At 38.4% G+C, this 13,469-nt stretch overlaps 1 protein-coding gene across 2 annotated transcripts in view; it reads left to right on the top strand.

Moving 5' to 3' along the window:
* Positions 1 to 13,469, top strand: part of PRIM2 (DNA primase subunit 2) — a 286,500-nt gene that overhangs the window by 185,359 nt on the left and 87,672 nt on the right. For both annotated transcript variants that reach the window (XM_036317486.1, XM_036317488.1), the window contains 2 exons: positions 4,249 to 4,321; positions 9,160 to 9,345. In XM_036317486.1, the coding sequence (XP_036173379.1) occupies positions 4,249 to 4,321; positions 9,160 to 9,345 (259 nt within the window). The remainder of the gene's footprint in view (positions 1 to 4,248; positions 4,322 to 9,159; positions 9,346 to 13,469) is intronic.

Raw genomic sequence — 13,469 nt, 5'->3', positions numbered from 1 at the left:
AGTCTGACAATCTGATGGACTTTTATCCTGGGTTTTATGCATTACAGCATTGTTTGGGTAGTGAAGGTGTTAATTTTACTGGTACAGTGTAATAATTATTACCTTTTAGCAAAAGTACATTATAATAATTACAGCCTAGTCTCTTCAGAGAGAATCCTAATGTAATTGACTATTCACTGAACACATCTTTATTTTCACTACTTTTCTAGCTTTTTGGTAACTTGAGAAAACTCTGTGTAACACTCACCTTTGGTGCTTTTCACCTGATTATTTAGCAAATAAAAGACATATTATGCATAGAGAGTTACGTATATATCACTGCAGTCCTTTACCACTGTATTTATAGATGAACAGACTGATGCATAGTTTGATTTTTTTTTTTTTACTTATGGCTAATTAGTGGCTAAACTAAGAATTAAATTCATATCTTGATTTTTTTTAGGCTTCTCTGATTATTCCTCTGTATATTTGGCAAAATAGTGATTACTGACATCATTGGATTTTTGTGGCCCATTAAAATATGTTGGTCTGCTGTACTGAAAAAATGGAACTTGTGGTACATCTCAGTTTATTCTTTTCTGAAAGGTTAGAGGCAGGAAAACTTACACCTCCTGAATCTCTCTTTTTAAAAAACTGTACATAAGTGACAATGGATGTTTCTCAAAGTAACATTATTTGAAATGGACAGAAAACAGTATTTTCTGCTGTTTATATGTGTTTATATATATATATATATCTATATTTGTATCTGTCTCTCTATCTCTTGAACCTAGTAGAAATGATTTTGCTGTTAAAAATTACTATTTCTGTGTTTCCCCAATATAAGAAATGCTCATTCATAAAATTGATTTTTTTTTTAAAATCATGAAAATAAGACTGCATTTTGACAGTTCATTGATGTAGCAGCTTCATTCATGCGGGAGCAGAGTGATGTAAAGCTGACACTGAGCTCTGCTTGTGGTAGGAAGTGCCTCGCCCCCGGGTACCTGTTAGGAGTCTCAGTTAGTAACATCCCTTGGCACCTCTGAGTAAAAGCCAAAGGTCCAGTTTCGTGAGCTAATGTGAATTGTTCTTAAGGATTTTTATTCTTTTTTAGCAGCATTACTTGTTCCTTCCTCCCACCCACCCCCACCTTGATTGCCTTTCTTTCTTCATCTGTGGGCACTGCTTTATTTAGGATCTCACCTTCTCTTGTCTGGAGTATTGTGGTATTCTGACAAATGATTTTCTTATTGCCCTTTCCAGTCGTTCCTCCATTCTGCTTGCTTTCTCAAATGTAAACTTGATTATGTGACTTCTCGCCTGAAAAATCTTTTCATGGTTCTTTAGTATTAGATACAATGTTTCCCATGACCTGTCTTTGTATGTTATATCCAAAAATTCCCCCCACCTAAGCCTCATCTATCCATAACTAGTTCAAAGATGTATGAAATAGCTGTGACGTACCAACTCTTTTGACCAAAACATAAGTTATCCCTTCTGGTCGTAAGTGGAGGAGAAGTCTATTTCCTAATTCTGAAGCTTAACATCTTCATTTCTGTCATTTTCCCTCCCATGGGCTCCATGCTTGTCCTCACTGGTTTGGCTGATGGCCATTTTCCTGTCTATTAATAATAATTTTAGAAATATGATGTCTATATAGTTTCCTTATATCCTCTCGGTAGTTATTTATGTCCATTAAAATCTTTGCACTAATCATTGCTACCATTCTGTTTCTTTTTTACTTTTCCCCCTTGGAATTTAGCCCTTTTGCCTATTCTATCGAAGTATGGAGGAATAGGATTTACACTACCATTCAGGCAAATGTGTGGGTCCTTTTTATGTATCTCCGCTTTGTACTTAGTATACGACATTAATCTGGGCTGAGAGAAGCTTCCTTGTGCTAACCACTGGCACTATTTACTCAATAACTATAGTCATGTTCATACATCGTTTTACCATTTTTAGAGGACTTTTGTATTTCTTAATCAGTTGATCTGAACAGTCCTGTTAGAGGATTACACTCACTTTATAGACTGCGAGGCTGAAGGTCATATGGGTCATTGGAGTGGCCCCGTACCTCCCAACTGGGTGGGGGCTCCTCTGCAGGATTGTGCTTCCCCCCTTCCAGCCTGTTTTCTCTGTACTCATTGGTCAAGGCTGCCATGGCTCTGTGTACTGGAATATGATTCACTGATTTTAATTAGTACTTTGAATATATTATTTCACTTGATTACCAGCATTCCTGGCAGTGGGCATGCCTGGCATTATTAATGCCATTTTACAGATGAGGTTAATGCAGATCAGGACGGTCAAGAGACTCACCCCCGTTTGCCAGCTAGTGACTTAGAAAACAAAAACCAGGGAAGGTCTTCGGACACCGAGCCTATTGCTGTTTCCATTGGCCATGCTGCCTCTTTGCTCCACTGTAAGATATATTGGAAACTGAAGCACATTTTTATTTTGGGGATTTCATTGACACAATTATCTGGTTTTGCTCTATACTAAAGGGGGTTCTAATAGATCATGACAGGAGATTTGACATTGGGTGGTGGGCACACAGTGCAATATATAGATCTTGTAAAATAGAAACCCACACCTGAAACCTATATGTTCATGTTGACCAATGTCACCCCAATAAATTTAATAAGTTAAATGGCAGCTGTTGGTTTAACTAAGCATGAGTTTTATATGCCACGGAACCACTGTGATTAAAGGAATGGTTATAATTTAATGATACATTATCAGAAACTTGTTACTTAAGGGAGAAATATACCAGAGGTGGGAAGATGTGTTTCAGGTAAGGGATCATTCTGTATCACTCCTTGGCATTCCACTCATCTTGCTCTCTGTAATTTTCAGACCATTCTTAGCCCGTGGAAGGACGATAGGGAGGGGAAATCTACACTCCTAATAGTCTCCTAGCCAGTGGCTGCAGCATCCCAGCAGTACTGTAGTTTTGCTTCATCATTCATTCCCATTGTTTAGTCAGTACAATTGATTGATTGTAGGGACAGCAGCCTTTCTACAGACCCTCTTGAGTGTGTATATTTATATTGTTCAGCAGCAAGAATCTTTACTGACCTGGTAGAATGTGGAGGACACAGTGATGCTTTATTCCAGGTTTCCCCTTAGTTGTGGAGTCTGCATAGGTCATGGTCTGATTGTGGTTTTCTATGTAAGCCAGCAGCTGGTTTTCACTGTGTCAGTGTCTGAATGTCTGCATCTGAGTCACTGTTTATGGAATTAGGCATGGGTGTGGTGCTATGTAAGGACATAAAAAAATTATAAAAGTATATACATACCAAGTTAAAAATCCTAATTTATGAATAATATTACAGGGAAACGTGTTATTGTATGTGAAGAGGTAGGGAATCGGGAGTCAAAAGGTTTGAGTTCCTACTGCCCTGTGGGCTTGCTTTCTGATCTAACAAGTTTCCAACTCCTCTGAGCTTTTGTTTCCTCATTTGTCCAATGTAAAATAAAAATGCCCTGTCAGGGCTGTGAGGATGTTATTTACAGGATATAGATAACTACTCTGCATTTCTAAAATGCCATATAGATGTTATTTATTTTAGTAAACAGTGATTACTATATGTCAGGTCTTTTTACATAATTTTTAAAATTTTACAATTATAGTTGACATAACAATACTATGTTATACACATAGTGATTAGACATTTACATACCTCATGAAGCGATCACCCCGATAAGTCTAGTACCCATCTGACACCATACATAATTACTACAGTGTTACTGACGATATTCCCTATGTGGTACTTGATGGAAAGTTATTTCGATTCAGACCTCCTGTCAACACTGCGAAGCAGGCATTATTATCTCCATTCGACAGATAAGGAACCAGGGATACAGAGTGTCTAAGGAACTGGCTGAGGGACTTAGCACTGGTGCATAGTCCTGATTTAAGCTCCAGTTTCTCCTTTGCTGTGCTGACTGCCGTTAATTAAGGACCAGCAGTCGAGGTTTGAACTTTAACAATTTGCATTATGCTTCTAAGAATGGAAGTGGCATGCTAGACTAGACATAAGGGAGAGCCAGACTGTCACTATAGTTTCGCACTGTTTTAGGGAAGTTACTACTTAACTGGATTCTACTAAATGCCTTTAAAACACTTAGCTATGTTTCTGCTAAGATTTATGTATAAAATGTTTTCTCATTCTGACTTAACATCTGCATAAAAAATTCCCTTTGATGTGATCTAAAATGTCTTACAAGTCTTATCTTAATAATTTTTCTTTTTCTCCTTAGTCATTCCTACACTGGTCAAGATTACAGTACACTGGGCAGTGCTGGGAAGATTTCTTTGGATCAGATTGACTCGGTAAGCATCACATCCTTTTAAATTTAGATGTTTGTCAGTGGAGGAAGCACAGGTTTTCTTCAACCAAAGATGATTTTGGGGTCGGAATATTGGGAGACATTATTATTCCTTTGTCTGCCAATCATTTTAAAAGAAATCCTATTTGCTATAAAAAAATTTTTAAAATCATAAAAATATGAAAATTAATCAGAAAATTATTTGTATTCTGATGAAAACAGGATTTAATTCATTCTTTTAATGGGGAATTCTTTTATAGCTAAGTGGTGTTCATGTATTTATATTTAAATAACATGTGCATTTAGAAAAGAAGAAATGGAAAATGCTAAATGTATCTGTTTGCTAGGTTTCTGTAACAAAATAACACAGACTGGGTGCTTTAAACAACAGAAATTTATTTTCTCCTAGTTCTGGAGGCTAGAATTCCAAGATCAAGGTGTTAGCACATTTGATTTCGTGCGGGGTTCTTCTCACTGTGTTCCCATGTAGTCTTTCCACTGTGCACCCATCCCTGCTGTCTCTTCCTCTTCTTAGGAATTGGACCAGGGGCCCAACCCCATGATCTCATTTAACTTTACCTTTTCAAAGGCCCCATATCCAAATACAGTCACGTTCTGAGGTACTGGAGGTTAAGACTTTACCACGAATTTTGGGAGGATGAAATTTTTTCTATAACACTAGGTATAGGCTCCCATCCTTGGGTTGCCACTAGATTACTGGCCAGCTCATTACAACTCCACTTTGTGGTTCCATTTTCCATTGTAGAATGAAAGAGTAGCATACTTTACTGTAGTCTGTAGGATTTCTCTTTAACACATAATTGATTTTCCACTTTATCCAAAAAATGGAAAATAAACCAGCCATAAATTACGATCAACACTGGTGGTTAATATGTCTAGACATAACAATAGGATTTCCCACCTTATATAGTTGATTTGAAATCTCTAACACTTTCTCCTGCCTAATGATTGTGTTTATGTTCTGAGAATGGTTAGAAGTTAATTCTATTTCTAATTCTATCATATTCATTCAAACAAATGTGAAATTGGTTGGATACTGTAGGAAGATACAGAAATATAGTCATTAATTCACTTAGTGAGTATATATTGAGCCCATCAGTTAGATACCAGCAGCCACTGTGATGTGGATACAGAGGTGAATAAAACAAGAATAACCTATTCTTCATTGACCTTACTTGAGGGAGGTAGACAACATATAATAAAAGGCCAATATGCAAATTGTCCCCTTGGGAGTTTGACCTACGGGGAGTTCGACCGCTTGCTATGATATGCACTGACCACCGGGGGTGGCACAGAATGAGGGAAGACCCCTGCTGGCAGCCGGCAGCTGGGAAAGGAGGGGCCTGGGCCGGCAGCCAGAAGGCCCCAATTGGCCCTGATCGCCAGCCAGGCCTAGGGACCCTACCCGTGCATAAATTTCATGCACCGGGCCTCTAGTAGTAACTAATAAGTAAGCAATATCATGATAAATTACATTAAGTGCTGTGATGGTCATTTCTGCCTGTGGGTCTGTGACAGATCCTGTGCTGGGTGATAGATACGCCCTTATCTGGATCTCTTCCTAACTCACGTCATTAGCACAGCCCTCAGTGTTCTCCATGTCTTTTCTAAATGTTTCCTTTAGATTTCTAACCGAAGTCTGGCTCCTTCGATGACACCGTTTGCCCTCTAGCCTCTTTCACGTAGAAGCTGCTTTTTTCTCCCCACACCCTACGTTAGGTTATGGGATGTGTCTTCCTTGGTCCACATTACCACTTCCAAACTGTTTCTCTGCCTCCGTTGTCAGAACTCCAACTCCTTTCAAGCTCTGTGATCCTATTGTACCACCTTGTTACTTACTGTTCTTGGCCTCCACAGCACCCATGTTGATAATTCACCCCGTACCCTGGTCTTATAATCCCTTGTCTGCTTAATATCCACAATCATTTCTCTGTGCCACTTTGGCCCAACCTAGATGACCTCAGTTTTTCCATTTCCATTTTTGGATTACTGCCAAAATCTCTTAAACATCCTTCCTTCCTCTGTACAGTCTGTTCACTACATAACAGCCAGAATTCTCTTTGTTTATCAGGTCATGTCAGTCTTCTGGTCGCAACCCTCTGTTGGGTTTCACTACCTTTAGACTACAATCCAAACTCATGATTATGGCCTATAAAGCCGTATGTACTTATCATTTCAATTTCGTCGTCTCCATTCTGGCTCACTCACTGTGCTCTGGCCATAGGGACCTCTTTGCTCGTTCTTGAGCAACCAAGATCATTCCTTATCAGGACCTTTGCTTGCGTGTCCTTCACTGGAACAGTATTCTTGGATCTTTCTTGGACTGGAATCCTACTTACGCTGTATGTCTTAGCTGCAATGCCATCTCCTCGGAGGGGCTTCTCTGGCCACTCAAGTTGAAATCCTCTCCCATTTATATTTGACCCTATTATTCTACTTTATTTCCAGTGCTTTTGGAATCAGATATTATCTTTTTTTAAAAAATTTATGTCTGTTTATTGACTATCTCCTCCCATGAGACTATAGCTTCTTTAACAATAGGGTGTTTGGTTCATTGCTGGTTGCCCAGGACTGTACACACAGTAGTATTCAATAGATATTTGGTGATTAAATAAGTAATCAAGGAATTGTGCCACAAGCTGTTGAAGTTGTACTGGGTCTTGCCACAGGGCTTGGTTTTGGCTAGAGAGCATGGGGAGTGCCAAGACTATACCAGACAGGGTTGGTGGAGTGAGAAAAGTGAGAAGGTACAAAACATGACTTGTGATCATGGGATAACCCAGCTAGCTGGAGCAAAGTGTTCGTGATGGTATAGTACAGCCGTGGGCAAACTACGGCCCGCGGGACGAATCCGGCCAGTTTGAAATGAATAAAACTATTGAAAAAAAAGACCGTACCCTTTTATGTAATGATGTTTACTTTGAATTTATATTAGTTCACACAAACACTCCATCCATGCTTTTGTTCCGGCCCTCCGGTCCAGTTTAAGAACCCATTGTGGCCCTCGAGTCAAAAAGTTTGCCCACCCCTGGTATAGTATCATACTGGGCCTTCTTACCCCTCCCTGTCACAGTGCTTCCATGGCACTTGATTTATGCCCTTGTTGGAGTCCTTATTATGTAATTTATTATATGAGTTTAACATATATAACATTGAATGTAATAGTGACTGTTTCTTTTTTTAATTGAATTGCAGGGAGATTTATGTTTTATTCACCTTCTTGTTACTTAAAACATTCAATAGATGTTTGTTTTGTGACATATAATTGAAAAGTGGTTCATTATAGACATTGAGGGAATCTTGCATGTTCGAACTAAGGATGTTGAATATTCATTGAACTAGAACAATAGTTAAGAAAAGTAATTTTGTAATAGTATGAAGGAGCACAGAAACCTTTCCAGTAGTGCTGCCAAAGGAGGATAGAGACCTGACTGAACTAGGGATGGAAAATTCAGTTATTATGAAAGGACAAAGAAACTGGTGGCCACTAGAGGGAGCAGCAACGTCAAGCAAAGTGAGACCTGCTCCTGTTTACAGGTAAAGTTGAGCTTGCCAAGGAATACATGAGGGGGTGAGAATTTGTCTTGAGAGGAGGCTATTTGAGGAAGTCAGAGAGAATGCAGTTAAGACCATAATGAAAAAGTTGAATTGAAAGTGGGCAATGATAGTTATAGTTTATGTTTGACACCAAAGGAAAGACCTATAATTTTCTTCTTTTAACTGTTGATTTCTTTAACACTTTTTTTTTTTTTTTTAGGATTTCTTTTGAGAACCATTTCTCTTATTTTTGTGCGCTACTTTGTATTTGGGTTATTTTAAAAGTTCATCTGTGATTCAGCCACTGTACTTTTGAACATTTATCCCAGGGAAATGAAATCTTATGTTCACACAAAAACCTGTACATTCATTTTATTTGAAATAGCCCCAAACAGTATGAAATAGCTCAAGTGTCCTTCAGCAAGTGAAAGGTTAAACAAATTGTGGTTCATCCATACCGTGGAATATTACTCAGCAATACAAAAGGAATGAGCTACTGATATTTGCAGCAATTAAGATGAATTTTGTGGGAATTATGCTGAATTAAAAAAACCTAATCCCCAAACATTACATACTATCTGATTCTGTTTACATAACATAGCTGAAATGACAAAATCATAGGGCTAGAGAACAGATTCATAGTTGCCCAGGGTGAGGGGCGACTGGAGCAGGCACTGCAGTTCTGGAAGCAAGAAGGTAGGTGGGGTGGTTATAAAAGGGAAGTACAAAGGATCCTTGTGGTGATAGAACTGTTTTGCATCTTGACTGTGATGGTGGATGCAGGAACCTGCATGTGATAAAATTACGTAAAGCTACATAAATATAGAAATGGGCACATAAGTGCAACTGAGGAAATCTAAGACTGGCGGATTATTAAAATGTCAGCATCTTGGATGAGATAATATACTATAGTTTTGCAAGCTATTACCTCTGGGGGACACTAGTCATCTGATATCACTTTGTATTATTTCTTACAACTGCTTGTGAATCTATAGTTTCTCAAATGAATATAATTAATTTAAAAATTTTAAATAAATAGATGAAATACATTTTTGTAATATATTTTATTTAGCCCCCAAAGCAGAATATTTATAATTTCAACATGTAATCAATATAAAATATTAATAAGAAAGTTCATCTGTAATCTCAGTAAGATAGTAATCCTTATCATTTTTGTTTTTATACCAATTAGACTGAATTTGCTAATTAGATTGAATTTGCAACAAATATTATGAGTGACTTGGTAAATCTTTCATATAACCGAAAACTCTTTTTCTCTTGTAGCTTTGTACCAAATCCTTCCCACCGTGCATGCGTCAGTTACACAAAGCTTTGCGGGACACTCACCATCTCCGCCACGGGGGCCGGATGCAGTATGGCCTCTTCCTGAAGGGCATTGGCTTAACGCTGGAGCAGGCACTGCAGTTCTGGAAGCAAGAATTTATCAGAGGAAAGATGGATCCAGACAAGGTAATTTTGAAAAACCAGAGCAGTAACTGGAATTTTACTTTGGTTTGAAACTAAACGGTCTGATTTTCAATATGCCCCTGAAATGTAGTTGACAGTTCTAAAAGATAAGCATGTCTATAGTTTCTTTTAGGTAAAAAGAAACTCATGTACTAATGTAATAGATACTAAACAAAAGATTGGGAGAGTTAAGTTAATTCCAAGGGGAAGGTTAAAACAGCAGGGCCAGGTGTAAACTGATGCTTAAATGAAGAGTCTTCTCCTCTGTGGATATACAGGCAGCAGCTGGGATAAGACGGCAGTTTCTCTCTGAGTTGTATTTCTGGGAGAATGTATATGTCCGTGTAATATGCAAATACACGTGTGTGTGCGTGCAGCTGAGTCAGCTCTGATTCCTGGCCGCCCTGCGAATGAGTGATGTCCACAATGTCGTGTCCTCAGTCTTTAAGTCATTGTTTTGTTTTCCATATTTGTTGACATATCCTTGTTCGGAGTATAACTGACAGATTCCGTGTCTGTGGCTTGAAATAATTCTCTTGGTTTCCCAGCCACCCCTGGTGGTTTATTTCTTCCCAGTACTGTGAAGGCAGCTTTCACTTCACTTTCTAGAATTACAGGTTCATCCTCCTAGGACTCTTCTTCCAAGGTGCCCGCCATCCCTTTGTTCTGTATAGATTTTCAGCATATTGTTTCCACCTTCCCTTCACTTTCTCCTGGTCAGATAATGTGCTTCTTTGTCTGCTTGCAGTTCTTGAATCTTCTGGTAGCAATTTCTGCTTTTCCATTGTCATTGTTCTCTCTCCTTATATTGACATTGTAATGATTCTCTTTATTTCTACATGATCATTGTTTAAAAAGTGAGTTCAGGAGTTCAGGATTCTAACCTTGGCTTTGTCACCTTTTACTTTTGTCTCTGGTCTTGCCTCTAACAATTTTTAGTGTTTCTTCTGTCATCCATCTCAATTTGTCTTTCCTTTTTACTTCTGGATTTTTATTTTTATTTTTTTGCATTCTTCCTCCATAATATTTCTAGTTTCAGTTCCTCTGGTTCTTGGTCAGTTAAGTTTCACAGTGCAATCTGCTTTTGTGTGGGCTTTAAAGCCATCAGGAATGTTAACGTTATATTTTGGCACTACGATTCCTTTGTGCTGTTCTTCAGCTTGACTCTAATGTTTGGTGCTAACAGTTCATGGTCAGTACACAACTTGCTCCTGCTCTCGTTTGCAGAGCGAGCACAGCTTCTCCGTCTCCTGCTTCCAGGCACACAGTCTGTTGGATTTCTGCATTGGCCGCCTGGTGATGTCCATGTGGACAGTTGCTTGGTCACTTGTTTGAAGCATGTGTTTACAGTCGACAAGTTGCTAGCTTCGCCCAAATCCATGAGCCACTCTCCTGCTTTATTTCTGACCTCTGGTTCAAGTTTTTTAATGACATTTGATTCTGCTTTATTTTCTACTTTTGTGTATCAGTGTTTATATTTACCAGCAATCTTGTTTTGGTGTTTGATCAGTTTCTTCTTGGATACCTGTGTAAAAGTTTTCCGTTTTTCCTTCTCCAGTCTCTGTAGTTGGAATTTGAAAGATTGTTACATTAACAGGTTTTCCTAGAGGTCTGATTACTTACATGCACATGTCATGTCATTCAAGCTGAAAACTATTTAAAATGTTTTCTATTGTATTATACTAAGTTACATCGTGGAGCATTTTTAGGTAAACATTAAAAAACTGCTTTTTTTTGTTCATCAGTTTATGTTGTTCATTAGATTCCACATATAAGTGAGATCATGTGATACTTTCTTTCTCTGATTGGAGAGGACAATGGGGGAAAAAGGGGATATATATAATATTTTCAGTAATAAAGATTAAAAAAAAAGAACTGCTTTTAAGTCTATTAATAGTACTCAGATTCCCACTCCTATTCCTTATTTAATAGTGCTAGCTAATAACATTTTATTTTGGAAATATTTTTTTTATCCCTTCAAAGCCATGACACTGGTACAAAGTAAATTTTTTTATTGTTTATTTCTTAGTTTTCTTCTTCCCAGTAAAGATAAATGATAAAACCAAGAATATTTATCAAGTACATTGTATGACACTGTATTATGTCTTATATTAGTCCCTTAGGGCTAATACAGCATAGACGGGTGCTTTAAACAACAAGAATGTATTTTCTCCAGTTCTGGAGCCTGGAAGTCCAAGGTCATGGTGTGGGCGAATTTGTTTTCTTCTCAAGCCTCTCTCTCCAGCTTCCATCAGCCACCCTCTCGCTGTGTCCTCATCTGGCCTTCTCTCTGCGTTCACTTCTCTGATGTCTTCCTCTTATAAGGACACAGTCATAGGGATTGGAGTCCACCCTTACCACCCTACTTCGCCTTCAGGACCTCTTTAAATGCCGTATCTCCAAATGCAGTCACTTGGTGAGTTAGGGCTTCAACATGTGCATTTCAGCCTGTAACATGTCCCTAGCTTTATATATTTTTAAAGTTCAAGATTCTTTTATAACATCTAAAAAGCTCTTATAATTTTTACAGATTTGTTTTAAAAACCGCTTCCATTGATAAATTCTTAATTTATCATTTAATAGGGTCTTCTTTAAACACAATTTTGGGCAATGTTTTTAGACTTCTAATATATATGTTAAAGGTAACATTCTGATTATAGAAAATATGAAAAATCCAAAAAAAATGACCTGCCATTTCCCCATTCAGAAATAATTACTGTGAAAATTTTAGCCTTTCCTCTGTAATCTAGGTAGCTAGATACCACTATGTCCCCATCTTTTAAAAACTGACATTCTGTTATCATTTCCCCGTGTTGCTGAGTGATTTTTGAAAATATCATTTGGATTAGCTGCATGACAGCACATCCTTTGAAAGTGATTTAATTGGGTCAATCATTCCCCTATTATTGGACATATGGCTGTGTCTGTCTGACTCTGCCATCAATGGTATTGCATCGATATCCTGAGCACATAAATCTTTGATTATAGTTCTGATTATGTCCTTTGTATATATTCATCAGGTAATAAAATTACCTGGTGAAAACTGTAGACAGGTTTAAAGTTTTGATGCATGCTTGGAAATGATGGTTCAGGAGGGTTTTAAATTAGACTCTTACCAAGCCGTGTATCTTGCTTTGTCATTGGCATTATGTATTATTACTTTAAAATGTTTTCCGATATTTTATTAGGAGTTTGATATATTAAGGAGGTAAGTGTATTAGGGTTTTGCAGAGGAGTAGAGCCAATAGAATGGGTGTGTATGAAAAGAGATTTATTATAAGGGATGGCTCCTGTGGTTATGGAGGCTGACAAGTCCCAAGGTCTGCAGTCAGCATGCTGGGAACTTAGGAGTGCGCTAGTGTACTTCCAGTTTAAGTGCAGAGACATGAGACCCAGGAAGAGCTTGAGCTTGAGTCCGCGGGCAGGGAGAGAACCACAGCCCAGCATAAGGCAGTTGGCAGGAGGAAGTGCCCTGTTACTCACTGAAGAGTCAGCCTTTTTGTTCTGTTGGTGTCTTCAAAGGATTGGCTTGGTCCCCCCCCCCCGCCCCCCGGCCCCACCAGGGAGGGTGATCTGTCATACCAGTCTCCCAATTCAGATGTCACTGTCATCCAGAATCACCCTCACAGACACACAAGAATAATGTCTGACCATAGTCTAGGCCAGTGATGGCGAACCTATGACACGCAAACTCTTTTTTGTGGTTGATTTTTCTTTGTTAAATGGCATTTAAATATATAAAATAAATATAAAAAATATGTCTTTGTTTTACATGGTTGCAAATATCAAAAAATTTCTATATGTGACACGGCACCAGAGTTAAATTAGGGTTTTTCAAAATGCTGACATGCTGAGCTCAAAAGGTTCGCCATCACTGGTCTAGGCAATCCTGGCCCAGTCAAGTTAACACAGAATTAATCATCACAGTAGATACATGTTTATGGACTGTAGTTCTGAAGTGAAAAGAGAGAAGTTGAGTTAGCAATCTAGCTTGGTTTGTTCTGTACACTGAGAGGGGGAAGAGGAAAGTGAGAGGAGGGAAAACTTGCTCTGAATACAAGCCTTTGACTTGTACACCTGTTCCCTGACCTGCCTTTTTTAGGTGTATCTGTGATGGCCTATGTATA

The sequence above is a fragment of the Myotis myotis genome, unplaced genomic scaffold (genome assembly GCF_014108235.1).
Source record: "Myotis myotis isolate mMyoMyo1 unplaced genomic scaffold, mMyoMyo1.p scaffold_m19_p_7, whole genome shotgun sequence".
NCBI lineage: Eukaryota > Metazoa > Chordata > Mammalia > Chiroptera > Vespertilionidae > Myotis > Myotis myotis.
This window is presented reverse-complemented; position numbering and strand designations above follow the sequence as displayed.